Source organism: Salmo trutta, chromosome 39, assembly GCF_901001165.1.
Source record: "Salmo trutta chromosome 39, fSalTru1.1, whole genome shotgun sequence".
In the NCBI taxonomy this organism is placed as follows: Eukaryota; Metazoa; Chordata; class Actinopteri; order Salmoniformes; family Salmonidae; genus Salmo; species Salmo trutta.
Window position 1 is genome coordinate 19,926,225 of NC_042995.1, and position 17,226 is coordinate 19,943,450.

Genomic DNA, 17,226 nt, shown 5'->3' on the forward strand with positions numbered 1-17,226 from the left:
ATTAAATGAAATCATACTCTACCTTAACCACAATGTATTTCAAAATGCATTGGTTTGTTATGAAAATAATACTATTAAACATTTGCATTTAAAGTATAACTTTTTAATGTAAGTAAACAAAGTGCATTTAAATCTAACCATTCAAAATGAATACAATCTGAACAGCATAATGGAATATTGCACCATATCAAAGAAAAATAAATAACAATGTGCACAACTGCCGAATCCCACTTAAAACATTAAACTGGTCCCTCTTTTCTCTCTCTTCTTTATTGCCATGTTATAACCAGCAGCACACAGCAACGCTGACCATATTTAGCTTTTATGAGAGATTTGCATTCAGAAATGCAAGCTGCCTCACTTTCGAGGGGCTGATGGGGTTTCTTCTCTCAGTAATTATTTGTCCCGTTTTCGAGAAGACCCTCTCAGAGGGAACGGATGTGGTCCCTATGCAGATCTTTGGAGGAGGGGCTCCTCCAAATAGGATTGGACCTCCATTATGGCACCTGCTGAGGGATTCCTTCGTGCTGCATCCCCAGTTGCTCTCTCGTCAAACAGCATCCAAACAGCAGACGTTTGTGGCACTACTGCTGGTGCTTCTGCTCCATCTGATCCCTCTTCCTGTTGCCCTGGTGCCTGAGCCAGCTGACTGCTGGGGCTGTCCCTCCATCTGATCCCTCTTCTTCCTGGTGCCCTGGTGCCTGAGCCAGCTGACCGCTGGGGCTGTCCCTCCCTGCTGCTGAGGATATTCTTTGAAGAGCCTCATCAATCGCTCTGGCATCACTGAAGGCTAACTTCTTTTATGAACATAGGGTGTCCATCAACTCTGTCACATGTCCTGTGGTTACATTTGCTTCTCTCTGGCGGCTGGATGTGATTCACTGCAGACCCTTACACAGGAGTATCATTTTTGAGGCTGTCACATAGCTGAAAAGAGAGAACAGTAACTTATTAGTTCAGGTTCATGTTTTGTCTACTGATACTACATTCTCATCTACTGCTCATATACATATATAATACTGGATTAAATAGTGATGTAGTAATAACTGCTTACTGTACCTCTCTCTACTGATCTCCACAGTGACCTGCTCAAAGGGTTCCAGGACTCTGCACACCTCCTCCAATTCCTCTTGGGTCAGAGCATCAACAGGTGCATTGACAATGACCAGGGTAGAGATGATGGCATCCTTTGACTCAATAAACCGCTTCAACATATAAAATGTTGAATTCTACCTTGTAGTGCAGTCTTGTTTAGGCCTCAGCTCAGGCATTCCCATCTGGCGTTGTGTAGACTTCAGTTTTTCAGCACCTACTGTGCTCCTGTGGAAGTATTCCTCAGCTGCTTTCACTTTATCCACAGTGGGCTTCATCACCTTCAGAGCATCTCTTCCAATCAGGGTGATTGTGTGGGCAAGACATGGATGATGGGTCTATTTGAACATTTTCATGGCTTTGGTTATGTTAGCTGCATTGTCGCTAACACAACAGAACACTTTTCCATCTACTTGCCATTCTCTGGCCACTCTCAACAGTTCCTCTGCCAAGTTCTCTGAGGTGTGTCTGTCGCTGAACTCAAAGCAGTCCAGAAGACAGCTAGACATCGAAAAATCTTCAATGAAGTGACATGTAACCGACATGTAAGAAGTGGTTACCCTTGATGTCCAGCAGTCAGTGGTAAGGCAAACTGCAGTAGCTTTCTGGACTCTTTCCCGCACTGAAGCCTGTGTGCTCTCGTACAGTTGTGGAATAAGTGATTTTGAAAGGGTCTTCCTGCTTGGAATTGTGTACATTGGATTTAGACTATTGCTATAATTTCTAAAACCTCTGTCCTCCACGATCGAAAATGGCTGGAAATCGGTGGCAATCATTTTAGCCAATGCAATATCAATTTGTCCTTGTTTTGCTACAGAGATAGACTTTGGCATAAACTGGTCCATAGACGACTGCGTTGCTGTGGGTCGCAGAGTAGGCCTACTTGACTGAGTGGATACATCTCCATGTGTGAAGGTGCTGGCTCCACCACTATCACTAGCAGGCCCGCTAGTTTCTCGAAGCTCCGCTACAGCTAGCTTCACAGTTGGGTGCACAGTTCGCATATGCCGGTGTAGGTTGTGTGTAGAACCGGCTTTATATGAGATTTTGTTTTGGCAAATTCTACACTCTGCTCTAACATTGTCTACATTATTAAAATGCATCCAAATGCTACTGTGCTTCCGACTCATTTTCCAGCTGTTGTTTTCACAGCTGTCCTTCCTCTCTCTCCTCGGCTGCTAAGTGTGTGACTGAGTGAGTTGGCTCGGCCCTCCCTCACGCATCTTTGGTTCATTGCTTGACACTGCGTGTCTGATTGACAGGAACAACAGGTGTGGCTGTTAGTCTGAGCAGACAGTCAGAACGAATGTGTGTGCGCTTGAGAATTTAGGACAATATTATTTAATTTATTTTTTCGTTCTTTGAATTAGTTAATTCTATTCATTTAAATCTTTTGATTAATCATATCTTATTTTTTTAAAAATATTTTTATAAATAGATTCGGCTCTTCTGATATGCCAGCCGGCTCCCAACGTTCACCTACAAGAGCGTGAACGACATATCACTAGAGAGCGGACAGTGCATTATAAGCAAAGAGTCGCATATATTGGACAACAAATAACACCAGATTTTTTTTTCCCGGTGTGTGGAGAAAAGTTAGTCGGTGCATCCGTTAAACAGTCATTCAACTTTGTCCGGCCTAAAAGGGAAAAATCAAAAGAGAATCTTCTGATGTATTAACTGTCATGCATTTCAAACCCCCTGGCTGGAGCAAAGTCCAAGTTTAGTACTTCAGCCATTTTCAGTCTTGTACTTTCATCAAAGGTCCTCTCAGTTCACCATCTCATCAGGATTGATATTAAACTGAAAAAACTGGTCTCAAAGGGTTGAGAGTCACAGGGATCCTGTACGTAATGATTATATCCCCTAGTCTCTGATATGTTTATAATACAAAAAGTGAGCCAGTCGTGTATTTAAATAGTTTTGGTGCATGACAATGATAGTGTGATCATGTATTTACCTTGCTGCCTTTGAGCATCGTACACAGAGAGCCCAAAAAGAGGGGGTTTCTCGCTTCTCATAAGAGCAACCTGCCCTGACTGCAAGTCCAGTTGGAAAATAGAGGCGTTCATGTAATCTGTCCAGAAAACGGAATTCTGGTGCAGGGAAATTCCAAAGGGATGGTTTAATTCTTTGCCGTTATACACCACCTGTAGATTAAAGAAACAAAGAACATGTTAGACAATAATTCACAGTTAAAAGTTACTTTTTTTGATGGAGTCATGTATTTGCAACCATACAAAAGTTGGAAATGAATGTACATATTCAAATGTTACTATGCATATTTGTTGATTGTATAGTCTTAATCAGTAGAAAAGAACACTCACTCATTTACTAACCGTTCTGTGGGTACCGTCGAGGGAGATTCTCTCTATGTGGTCATAATAAGCGTCGCACCAGTACATGTTACTGGAGCCATGGTCCAGAGTGAGTCCGTTAGGCCACAGGACGCCTGAAGTGACAAAGTTCTGCCGGTGTGATCCATCCATCCAGGCTTTCTCTATCTTGCCGACACTATCGTTCACCTCATCCTCCTCCCAGTCTGTCCAGTACATCCAGCTGAACACCAGAAAAAATTCATTATCAATATGATGGTTTAGCATAGAGAGATCATTTAGCCCAAATAATACTTAGTATACAAAACATTAAGAACACCTGCTATTTCCATGACATAGACTGACCAGATGAATCCAGGTGAAAGCTATGATCCCTTACTGATGTCACTTGTTAAAGCCACTTCAATCAGTGTAGATGAAGGGGAGGGGACAGGTTAAAGAAGGATTTTAAAGCCTTGAGACAACTGAAACATGGATTGTGTATTTGTGCCATTCAGCGGGTGAATGGGCAAGTCAAAAGATTTGAGTGACTTCGAACGGGGGGTATGGTAGTAGGTGCCAGGCGCACCGTTTTGTGTCAAGAACTACAACTACAACTACTATCAGCAATTGTCAACCACCCAAAGGACATCCAGCTCACTTGACACAACTGTGGGAAGCATTGGAGTCAACATGGGCCAGCATCGCTGTGGAACACTTTCGACACCTTGTAGAGTCCATGCCACGACGAATTGAGGCTGTTCTGAGGGCAAAAGGTGTTCCTAATGTTTGGTATACTCACTGTATATATATATTTTGTTAAGACATGACACCAAATGTGTGAATATCAAAATCACTCTAAAGTTCCCGAAAAACAGCAGACACTAGTCTGCTCGGAAACTGTTAAGCCTCTCATACCAGAGAGCAACACACTACTTACGTTTTTGCCAGAGAAGCAATTCACAGCCGCTCAGTGTCCATCTCACCTTTAAGCTCTGTGTCCAAACTCAGCTCCTTTCCTCAGATGGAGATTTAGGTCGCGATTCAATCCAATCGCACTTTGTCGGCTATGCACATTTTAAAGGCAATGTTTCAGCATTTGCGGAGACCGCATTCAGGTAAACGCTGCATATGTCGTCTCAAGTGAAATGACCTTTAAATGTCAAGTGCGCTATAACGCGGCTCTACCGGATTGAATCGCTGATCGGATTGAATCGCGGCCAGAGTCGATTTACTCAAAACAGTACCAAAAGTGGGCACTGGCATCTGACGTACAAACCAATATCTATTGAAACGTCACTACATAAGGAGATCTTATCAGGGTGTCAACTGTAAAAGACACACTCACCTGTGCAGAGGGTCCACCACGATCGCTCTGGGGTGAGACATATCTCCTTCTAACAGAGTTCTCCTTGTTTGTGCAGCTTTCTCCAATCTGGCAACGTTGATTGTTTTCCTGTAGCCATCATTTGTCCAGTACAAGTTGTTCCCTATCCAGTCCACTGAGATCCCCTCCACGTTATCAAGGTCTAGGACAGGATGTGAGGAAAAAAATGTAATGCATAGAGTATGCTGTTGTTATCCTCTACTTGATCATCCCTACAGGAGCGTAATCTATCACTGTCTCCAGATCCTCGTTAATGGAATCAAAACCCCAAAGCATTGTTCTAGAATCTACTGTAGCAGATATATTAATCACACACAACACAAAAGCCATGCAAAATAATGCTGCTTACACAGAAAGCTTTTGGGTATTAGAGATTGACCTAATTTGGGGACACAACTTTAAGACCTTTCAAAGTATGAATAACCTATGATTCATTTGTGTACAGAGGTGTACAGGTACATGCCAGGGATGTAAAGAAGACAAAGGACTTCTATACTCACATAATCCCAGAACTAAAATCTTGCGTAATTTCGTCAGATGCTCGATAATGCTCTGGGGGAGTTGTATGAGAAAATATACTAACGAGACTAGAGAAGTTTCTAACCCGTCTGAATGGAAACTCAACCAAAGCATGGGCCAAATGATATATATTTAACTAGGCAAGTCAGTTAACAAATTCTTATTTACAATGACGGCCTACCCGGGCCAAACACGGACGACGCTGGGCCAATTGTGCGCCGCCCTATGGGACTCCCAATCACGGCCAGATACAGCCTGGATTCAAACCAGGGACTGTAGTGATGCCTCTTGCACTGTGTTGCAGTGCCTTAGACCGCTGCGCCACACGGGAGCCCAAATGTCTCCTCCCATTCCGAAATTTGAAAGATGCGAACACCTGTGAAATTGTGATTTGTCCAAAATATCTGCGCACCAGAAGAGAGTTCCTCATTAGTCGTCGCATCTCACAGTCTGTTGACGGTTGCTATGATACAATCTTATGTTACCTGCGTCTGTCCACATGTTTAACCCTAACGTGATTGGCATGATTCTCAATTCATTAACTTAAAAGGTGCTATTTTTTTTCAACATCTGGAATATCTCATCTCAAGGTGACTTGAAGTTGTTACCTAACAAACAGAACCATCTAAATGCACTGACCATCTTTAAGGATCGTTTTTCGATTGGTCCCATCCAGTCTTTGTCGGCCAATCAGAAAGCTGGTTGTGTCGGCAAAGTATATGTGGCTGGTCTCTGCATGGAAGCTGATCGCCCGAGGGTTTACAAGATTGTCAATCTGTACCATGTGCTCAGCCTCCGACTTGCTATTCAGGTCCAGGCCTCGGATGACACCGGGTCTCCCTCGTCCGTAGAACAGGAATACCTCATTCATAGGCTCTGGAGAGGGAGGTTATAATGCATTATGAAGAGGGTGCTTATAGGAAGTGTTATGAATATTACATAAACAAACCACCAGCTACTAATCTTCTTTACCCTGAACACTGCCAGTGTGTAATTAATGTACATGATTAGCTTTTCTTCCAACCAAGACAGGAAATTAAAAATTGTATCCTAAGACAAGAATAATTACAATTACCTAAATTAAAGCAAAAATTCGTTCTGCTGATTAGACCTTATCAAATAAATCAATCCCTTTCTCCAAAACTAGTCTGTGCCAAAGCAACGCTTGAGACAAAGTTAACGGGAAGCATTGAAGCTGACCAAAACAAAGATGAATTTGGCTTTTAACCAGTCATTAGTAACAGGCAGAGAATGAGATGTTGTTTGGGTTGACTAGATGTGATGTTCAGTAGACCTGACAGAGGAGCGCACTGGAGCAAAGTTGCAGACATTTGGTTTGCGTGGGCGCTGCCACTAATTATAGAAGCTACTTTGCCCCTGACTGACACTATGACCGTCAACACATTACATAATATGCCAGAATATGAACTTACTCTTGCAGGATTTTCTGTCACTTCCCAGTACAAAGCCTGTTCGACAGCGACAGGATCTAGATTTGTAACTTCCACTGAGCAGACACATGTGAGAGCATCCTCCTTTTCTTCCAGAAGGATCGGGATCGCACGCATGAGTCCTGACTGCAGAGAGAGATAGGAGACGAGGGTGGATACCAGACACACGACACACACAAATGCGCACAAACACACACACACACACACAGCTACCTTCTAAACATGCAAGAAACTCTATATTTGCTTTCTACCTGTTGGTTGGGTGAGTTTTTGGTAAACACGTATTCCCACAGAATTCTCCACGGTGGTTACAGTTTGAACGTCTGCTACGTTAAACCGATTTATCTGTAAAATGTCCGCTTTTGTTCCTTTAGATGGCTCGGTGCGAGTTGCAAACAAATAATCTTCAAAGAGTGATAATCCGTGGAGGTGCAGCAACTGGAAGACAAAGAGAGCAGTAGTGACAAGAGGAATGAGGAGCACAGTGCTATAGAGCAACGCTAGGCTACATTTAGATGTTTCATTCATCTCAACTTAATCCCCAGATGAACACCTTTTCCCCCAGCTAGCGCATAACGTTCTGAGAATCATATGTTTCTTAGAGCTTGGTGAGAAAGTGGTTGTCCTATGGTTGATTTACATACAATATTCCAACCACAGGGAGGTTGGTGGCACCTTAATTGGGGAGGACGGGCTTGTGGTAATGGCTGGAGTGGAATAGGTGGAATTCCATTCACTCCGTTCCTGATATTATTATGAGCTGTCCTCCCCTCAGCAGCCTCCACTGATTCCAACAACATTCTTGGAATGGTGCAGGATACCCAGCTGGCACATAACATTCTGAGAACCATATGTTTCAAAGGTGGGAATTTCTGTACATCAGCATAACGTTTCCTCATGGTTCTATGTAAAGTAATGTTCTCAAATTGTTCAGAGAATGTGAAGAAACAATGAATTTCAGTACTTCAGCCTAACGTTTTCTACAGGTTTCCTCGTGCTTCTATTTAAAGTCATGTTCTCAGAACATTAAGAAAACTTTCCATAAAAACCCCAAGAAAACATTAGGTATATCCAAAGAACGCTCTGAGCATGTTATTTAACATGTGCAATCCGTTCTCAGCGTCAACAAAACTCTCTGTCCTCTATCTTGTTAAGTGTGTTCAGCTGTGATTGTTTCCTTTGAAATGGGGTCTGTTTGATTCGACTAAAATGAACAGCTTCGTATGAGTTTGAAAAAAAAATGGCATGCCACAGTAGCTCCATCCTGGTTGCACAGTGGAATAATTCCATGGATAGAAAAGAGAAGGTTTGAATGTCACTGATGCCGTGCCACAATAAAAAAAAGACGTGTTTGCATGTCCGATCTGTGCTTGGAGTTCAAAACAGTTAACCCAAACTAAGCTAGCAGAGTTATTAAAAGTCTTATTGAAACATGTTCTCAGAACATTATTTCATTACCTTCAAATAACCTATCATTTTGAAAATGTGTTCCCAGAAGAGGAAACATTTTCACTTATGGCTTCGTTCCCAGAATCAACTGGAAACCAAATGTGCTAGCTGGGCCTGCTCCTCCACTCCATTCTAATCCATTGGAAAAGGCTGCGGCAAGGGGATACAGCAGCAGCAGGAATGTACAGTACCATTGGTTGCGTCTCTTTCAACCCTATTCCCTCTCTCTGTAGAGCACCACTTTTGACCAGAATAGGATGCCATTTGGGACGTAACCACTGTCTCTATGTAAAAAAGGGAGGGTCAAAGAATGTCCACACACTTCTTAACAAAAGCTTAGCTCATTTGGACTATCTTATTGAATCCTCACAAATGACCACTAAAAGTGAGACCAACTGGCATGCACTTTGATAAAATAGTATATGGTTTCTCTGAAACAAAGAATTATTGAACATTGGAAATGGGAAGATCATAGGATAACAACTGTCACTCGCTGTACTTACAGAGCTTTCATGGATAAGAGTGTGCCGGTTGCGCCCATTGTAATCCACCACTTGGATATAGTCCAGGGCAGAATCTGCCCAGTAGACCAGCTTTCTAACCAGGTCTAGAGTAACAGCTGTGGGCTTCTCTATTCTGTCCTCCACTATCCTGGTCCTGTTGGTGCCGTCCATATTGCACTGTTCCAACTTGGCTGTACTCCCCAAATCCGTAAAGAACATTTTCCTGAAAAGCAAGTTGAAATCCCAGGGTATAAAACAGTTTTTATAGAATCAAACCACAATTGAGAAACAATGTACAGTAGGCCTACAGTTTGGACTACGGGTGGAAATGAGCTTTTGTCGCTAACTCCGATACTTTAACGTTATCATGTTGAACCTGACACACTGAGTGATATGCACTGTCCCGTAAACAGTAGGGGGAAAGGTGTTGTGGAGAAATCAACTGTGGAATCACAATAGAAACGCTTCCTCCTTGTAATTCCTATTTCACACGCCAGTCACATACAGAATTTATCACGTGCAATGTTGTGCTGCAAATTGATGGTTTTCATTCAACCATATTTGAAAGCTCATTTGGACAGTTAAGTGGTGTTTTGGAATTAAATAAATCAATGCCACCAATCAGAAAGCTATTCTAGGTGCAGTCAACCAAATGCAACACGCCAATGACTTATTTCAGCGTCAAGGCTCTTTTCAACATTGAGCTTCAGAACGGAAGTATGACTGCATGTAGAGTTCACCTTCACACTTCACTTGTTTTTGATAAGATCCAGTGTGATTCATCTATTAAAAACGTATCAAACCTAAAATTGCTAATTTGAAAAATGTAATTGGTCTATGCAAAACAAATGTATCAGATCATATCAGACTGAGACAATATCGCTATACGCTTTCTATTCATTTCTACAATCCAACTCCATTTTAGCAGAACACTAAATCATTTTAAGTTAACTAAGTGAAATCCATTGAAAATACATGAAATCCTTAGATAGTACCCGTCTACATTCCCTTTGTCATCTGACAGATATCATGGGAGTAGAAGGGAGTCATTTTCCCCTGAAGGGAAAACTAACGTATTGCCGATGATATCGCATCTATAATTGAACACATTGGTCCTGGAATATTACCCCTCTCACTTTGATGTTGTCAAAGCAGCTTTGTTGCGTGTGAGTGCAGTGAGTGGCACAGGAAGATAACACAATCTCCTAACAGCAACTGACTGCTAAGGTGCAGGAGCCACTTAAATCCAAGTCAGGAATACCACAGGTTTGGAAGTCTAAGCCTTAAAATAGACTGTCTCAAACAGCATCATATTCCCTATACAGTGCACATTTTTTACTGAGGCCCATAGGGCTCTGGTCAAAAGTAGTGCACTATATAGAGAACAGAGTGCCATTTGGGATGCACTCATAGTTTCTTTATCAGCTGGAAGTGGCACTCAGTTTTGACAACTGGTACAGCTCTGCATCACATACAAATACAGGTCTGCTCAAATTGAGTTGTCAAATGTTGTGAGCTGAGTCAGTTTGAGTTAAAGTAAAAAAATATATATAAAAAAATCTGTAGAATGTGAAAGTAAATATAGTGGTGTCTGTTGCTGCTTTTAGAAAATGAAAATATATCATATGGTTCCGCTACATTGAACCTTAAATCAAACAGAAAAATATGTGTTGGTACCAGTACAACAGCTGATGGCAAGCTGAGACATATTTAGACGGGAAAGCCTTGCTGTCAAGGCTGTTTGAAGGATCGGACCAAAATGCAGCGTGTTCGTAGTTCCACATATTATATTTATTGTGAAACTAAATGCAATACACGAAAAATACTTGAATACACAAAAACAACAAACCGTGACGCAGAGAGGAAAACACACTACTCAAAAGATAATAACCCACAAAACAGGAAGAGAAAAACCCCTACTTAAATATGATTTCTAATCAGAGGCAAAGAGGACCAGCTGCCTCCAATTAGAGATCAACCCAAACAATCCCAACATAGAAATAGAAAAACTAGAACTTAAACATAGAAATAGAAAACATAGAACCACCCAAAACACCCCCTGTCACGCCCTGCCCTACTCTACTATAGAAAATGACATCTTACTAGGGTCAGGACGTGACACTTGCATAAAATACATTTCTCAATTTCTCAACTTACCCCATCAATGAGTCTAGAGCAATTCCACCAGGGTTTTGAAGATCGAGATCGACTATTGTGACACATGCGTCGTCTTGTTCATTGCAGACATATATTCTTTCACTTACTCTATCCACAAAGTAAATGCTTCTTGTGAGCCAGTCAATGGCAAAATGTTCCACATCTACAACCAAATGAAAAAAAGTACATTGTGACTACAGCAAACTTTTTTGTTAGAGCAGCAACATCCAAACCCTTATGATAGATATTTCTACATAATTTGAAATGAAACTTACTCTCTAGATTCTCTCCTATCCTTACTCTTCGCATCTGTGAAAAGCCTTTAAACTTTGTCATGGTGGCACACCAAAGCTGACGGTTGGAGTTTGTAAAGGCGATCCAACATAACGATTCCTCCTTGTAATAGAAATCCAACGTGTGAATCGTCTGATTAGTATCCAATGGCTTTAGGTTGGGTATAGACGACCCATTGAGGTGTGTGACTGTGATGTGTTCTGTACTCGCAATCAGCAACACAGGTGGTCTGTCCCCAGGATCTGAGAGATCGAGAGAGAGACTGAAATTAGTATCCATCCATCCATTCTCAAAGGATACTTACGGCATACAATCCAACAACAGAAACTTCAAAACAGAGCATCTGCTAATGACCCATCAGGCAAACATTCATTTGTTTCCAAAAATCTCTGATTAATTCTCTATAACAAGTTGATATAGACAAGCTTTTACAGGTGTCTATGTAGCTTTGACCATTACAGTGCAAGTAGCATGTTAAAATGGTAGTATTCCACTATTCAACTAGTTTGGGACAATTAATTTACTGCCACTTTCACAATTACTGCTAATGTCCAGTCACTGTTTAGGTTCCATTATTTATGGACTATTTCAAAGGGGAAAGCCAACTACTGTAGATCTCTTTCTAAGGGATAGCCCACTACTGTAGATCTCTTTCTAAGGGATAGCCCACTACTGTAGATCTCTTTCTAAGGGATAGCCCACTACTGTAGATCTCTTTCTAAGGGATAGCCCACTACTGTAGATCTCTTTCTAAGGGATAGCCCACTACTGTAGATCTCTTTCTAAGGGGTAGCCCACTACTGTAGATCTCTTTCTAAGGGATAGCCCACTGCTGTATATCCAGCAGGAAAGTAAACAAAGGATTGTCACCGGGTGTTTTACAACTGTTATTGACCTAGGAGACATAAGTGTGCTGAAAGCATGGGAAATGTAAGGAGGTGTGTGTGAGCGTGAGTGTGAGTGTGCGTGGCCTGGACTTCTATTCACCCATGAAGAGTGTGATTTACCAGTCCAAGGAAAGTTTAGCTCACACGGTACTTGAGTAATGGAAGTAATGCTAGTCATAAATCAGGGTTCCCTCTCTTGCTAAATCCTTTCCTTTAATGGTTATGTCTTAAAGGGACACTTCAGGATTTTGGCAATGAAGCCCTTTATCTTCTTCCCCAGTCAGATGAACTCACGGATACCATTTTTAATGTCTCTGCGTGCAGTTTGAAATAAGTAAGTAACTAACAATAACACAATTGCTAACTAGCATTAGCGCAATGCCTGGAAGTCTATTGTAAGTGCTAGCATGCTATCAGATGCCATAGACGTCCAGTCATTCCGCTAACGCTAGTTAGCATTGGCTCATGAAACTACCTCTAACTTCATCCATATGGATATAGAGACATAAAAATGGTATCCATGAGTTCATCTAACTCTGGAGAAGTAGATCAAGGGTTTCATTGTTAAAATCCTGAAGTGTCCCTTAACATCCCTCTTGTATTATCTGCAACAATTGTAAAGTTACCTGATTGAATCACCACATTATGTTGGCCCCAAGGGGCAAAGTAACACAGAACAGCAAAGACATGTAGACATGAAATAGCTCAGGTCGTGTTACAGGTCGGCTATACATGTTCACCAGATGAGTCTCCAATATAAAGTTCAATTCATATTGATTAGATAGAAACCCTTGGTTTACTTCATGAAACAACACATTCTAGAGGTAAAACCTCTCCATCAAAGACATGCTGCATACTAAAGCCATGATACATCATTCATCCTACCGGTCTTGGCTTTGCAGGACCTTCTGTTGGGTTGTAGGATGTATCCATCTGTACAGCTACATCTATATGATCCAAAGGTGTTCATACAGGTCTGGCTACATGTATCATATACTGTGCAGTCATCGTGATCTACAGTGAGACGGAAAGAAATTGTTACAAACTAAGTGCAGTTCAAACATGACCTAAATACAGTGCATTTGGAAAGTATTCAGACCCCTTGACCTTTTCAACATTTTGTTACGTTACAGCCTTCTTCTAAAATGGATTCAATAGTTTTTTCCCCTCATCAATCACACACAATACTCCATAATGACAAAGCAAAAACAGGATTTTAGAAATGGAAGAGGAAGAGTCTTGGTGGTTCCAAACTTTTTCCATTTAAGAATGACCGAGGCCACTGTCTTCTTGGGGACTTTCAATGCTGTAGAAGTGTTTTTGGTACCGTTTCCCAGATCTGTGCCTCGACACAATCCTGTCTCGGAGCACAACGGACAATTCCTTCGGCCTCATGGCTTGGTTTTTGCTCTAACATACACTGGCAACTGTGGGACCTTATATAGACAGGTTTGTGCCTTTCCAAATCATGTCCAATCAATTGAATTTACCACAGATGGACTCAAATCTAGTTGTAGAAACATCTCAAGGATGATCAATGGAAACAGGATGCACCTGAGCTCAATTTCAGGTCTCATAGCAAAGGGTCTGAATACTTATGTAAATAAGGTATTTCTATTTTTTTATTTCTAAAAACCTATTTTCGCTTTGTCATGCGGTATTGTGTGTAGATTGATGAGGATTTTTTTTTTTAATTTAGTCCGTTTTATAATAAGGCTGTAACGTAACAAAATGTGGAAAAAGGGAAGGGGTCTGAATACTTTCCGGTACATAAACCTGGTTTAATATGGCCCCAAAAAGACATCTCAAAAGTGTCACCTTCACACATTCAGAGTATAATATATGTGTCCATTTAGTAGTTATTCCAGAATGATCCAAATATGACTTACTGTGTTGTCGAACATAAAAGCGCTACCATTCTTTTTTTGTCATCAGTTTGTTCATATCCGCCACTCATCCCTTTGATTTAGATGAATTGTTGGCTGTCGGTCCTTACCTCTGCAGGCTCGACCATCCTGTTCCACCTCGAAGCCGTCTGCACAGAAGCAGAATGTCACGTTTCTCATTATGGCACAGCCGTACTGACACAGCAACTTTTGGCACTTTGGCTGGAGTTCTGGAAGACAAAGTAAAAAAAACATTGTTGTGTGTAGGTGGTTGACATTGCCATGGAAAAAGCAATAACAGGTGTTAAGTCATGTTAATACGTCACTAATGTCTCTGGGCTTTCAGACTTGAAGTTGAAATGTCATTTCCTTTCTTACTGCCAGCAGAAGGGGAAGAGGTGTGAAAGATTTGAACCCCCCGAAAGAGGGCATAGAAACCCTTTTTAAATAAGTGATTCCGATCACTTTGTTAGCTGTTTATCATTTGGTGTGCATGATTTATTTCACAGCGATTTCAGAAAGTGCATTTCTGTTTAAAAGCTGCTTATGTTGATACATTTCTCCGACGCCACTTCAAGGTTGCTGTCAACAGTAGTAGAAGTAGAAATGTAAGGTCCATTGTAGGAAATTCATTACTTCCTCCAACAGTAATAACTGCTCATAATCACATGCATCAGTCAGAGAGCTGTCCAAGGCTACATCCCAAATGGCACCATATACCCTATTCCCTATATACTGTATTGCACTAATTTTGACCAGAGCCCTGGTCAAAAGTAGTGCTCTATATAGGGAATAGGGTGCCATTTGGGGGACACAGGGGCTTCCTGCTGTTCTGTCATTATCTCTCTACACCTACCTTGTATTTATTGTTTCATAAATTGGTGGTAAAAATGTCAGTGATTTATATTCTTGCACAACATGTGCCACTGCCACAAATTGCAATGACTTCAATACCCAAAATATCATTCAAAAGCGTTTATTTCCTCATAAACCTGTCAGTGGCTAACCTTGGGAGTGTGAAGCAGAGTTATATCTATTTATGTCAAGCAGGCAAGAACGCTAGAGTCATCGCACAGCATTTCTAAATCAATTACTGTCAGTGAACTTCACTTTAATTTACATGCATTCACTTTGATACAAGTCTCACCTTTCTGTACTGAAAGATTTCCAGGCCAGCTCCATCCCATCTCCCACTGATTACAAACAGCCTCTTCATTCTCCCATGATGCCTCACCAGGACACCACCACTAGGGAGTCGACCAAAACTCACAACGACTTTTCCTTCTATGAGAAGTAATATGGCTGTTCTGGTGGTGTTTGAGTAATATGGCTGTCCCCCAATTCCCATCGCATGTACTCCCCACAGAGATGGTGATGGTCCCCCACGTGGATAGACATGGATGGTAAGGGCTCCACTGCTGTGAGGAATTGTATGGGGGCTTGTGGAGACTGGGGAGCTTTTGCTCAGAGTGTTGTTGTAAAGCCCATCTGTAAACAGCCCATCCAACTACCTCATCCCCATACTGTATTTATTTATTTATCTTGCTCCTGCACCCTAGTATCTCTACTTGCACATTCATCTTCTGCACATCTACCATTCCAGTGTTTAATTGCTATATTGTAATTACTTCGCCACCATGGCCTATTTATTGCCTTACCTCCCTTATCTTACCTCATTTGCACTCACTGTATATAGACTTTTATTTTTTTTCTACTGTATTAGTGACTGTATGTTTGTTTTACTCCATGTGTAACTCTGTGTTGTTGTATGTGTTGAACTGCTGTGCTTTACCTTGGCCAGGTCGCAATTGTAAATGAGAACTTGTTCTTAACTAGCCTACCTGGTTAAATAAAGGTGAAATAAAAAAAATATAGAAAAAGGTACAGTAGATTATAGTGACCCCCTCCTAGTGGTGAGATGGATCACCTCAGGGGGCCAGCATCCTAGACCTCAGCCCCACAGCAGCCCCATCAACCCCAGGCAGACCCGACAGCTCTATATCTTGTTTACTGATTCCCATAGCAAACACCTGTGTCTGGTCCTGTGTCTGGTCTCTGGTTAGTGGAGCACGACGATGGCGGAATCACCTTGAGGATTCACTGTGTGAGTTATGTGGCTGTAAATTTACCACAGCGCCATGGCAGCGGAGCGCAGGGGAGGTTCACACACTGTCAGGTGTCTTGTTTAATGGCCTGTTTCACAGCCAAACTACATTATCAGGAATCAGAGGCAAATAATGCCTGGCGTTACTTAACTTTTCACTATATTTTCACCATTTTTTTTTACAGAACATAATCTGTAAATCAAAACTAATCAAGATGTTTTGTATATATTGTATAGAATGCCAACACACCACTATGGCTTCCGGTTTAGCATGAGAATGGACAAGAAGCTCGTGGACGAGGCTCTTACGCATTAGTTAATTTAGCAAAATTTGTACTTTGCATTCCACTTTCTTACATATCATATTTGATTGGTGAGTTTGTGAGTTAACGTTTTGATTCAAATGTCACACGACCTGAGGAGCAGAAGACCTGTAACTAACGTTTCAACCGCGATGGCAAACGTGAATGGTAATGGCGCAGACTCCAGTCCAACCGTTACAGAGCACTCCCCCAGAGATCTTCAGAACCTCTGTACGTTTCTGGTCTCGGAAATTATATTGCCACTCAGTAGAGCTTTCCTTTGTTTAGTATTTTCAATTTTTTTTCTAGATACTTACTGAAGGACTTTTCACCACTTTATTACGCCCTATTGATCATTCGTACATGTACAGACACTTGGCCCCTTTTCTTTTTTGTAACAGGGTAACATACTGTGGGACACTTATTTGGCCATCCTTAAGACACATTGTACGTGTTGCACTGATTGAAGACTCCCTGTGTCAGGACAGTTCCGTTTCACTGTTATGGGGTCTTTGTTTTGGTTCTGTTGACCTACTTTACCGTTTTGTGAATGCCTTTTCAAATGTATTTCACTACCGGTTCTATGTAGCCTCTCCGCGTTTGGATAGAAAGGTTTTCTGTTTATATGCACCGAAGCTGCGCAAACTTCATCCTGCTGTCTCCATTCGCTGGGGAATGAGACTTTGGGTTTGGGTGGGAGTGGAGGGGGAGTGACCTTTTTTGGTCCTATTTTTGTATTTTTTTGTGTTTGGTTTTGTTTGGTTTTTATCTTTGCTTTTTTCATCAGTTTTCTCTGTTATCTTTGCAAATTCTTGGTCTGTTTTCACACCTTTTTCATTTCAACATTTTAGATGGCTAACAACGCGAATAATAGTAATAT

At 41.5% G+C, this 17,226-nt stretch overlaps 1 protein-coding gene across 1 annotated transcript in view; it reads right to left on the reverse strand.

Annotated features, from left to right (window-relative positions):
• The window catches only part of LOC115179354 (low-density lipoprotein receptor-related protein 1B), a 203,359-nt gene that overhangs the window by 125,474 nt on the left and 60,659 nt on the right, over positions 1-17,226 (reverse strand). The window contains exons 3-13 of the mRNA XM_029740789.1: positions 14,051-14,170; positions 12,940-13,068; positions 11,149-11,409; positions 10,874-11,036; positions 8,717-8,939; positions 7,016-7,202; positions 6,747-6,890; positions 5,953-6,189; positions 4,756-4,936; positions 3,432-3,651; positions 3,053-3,242 (exon numbers count right to left, since the gene is read on the reverse strand). Of these exons, the coding sequence (XP_029596649.1) occupies positions 3,053-3,242; positions 3,432-3,651; positions 4,756-4,936; positions 5,953-6,189; positions 6,747-6,890; positions 7,016-7,202; positions 8,717-8,939; positions 10,874-11,036; positions 11,149-11,409; positions 12,940-13,068; positions 14,051-14,170 (2,055 nt within the window). The remainder of the gene's footprint in view (positions 1-3,052; positions 3,243-3,431; positions 3,652-4,755; positions 4,937-5,952; positions 6,190-6,746; positions 6,891-7,015; positions 7,203-8,716; positions 8,940-10,873; positions 11,037-11,148; positions 11,410-12,939; positions 13,069-14,050; positions 14,171-17,226) is intronic.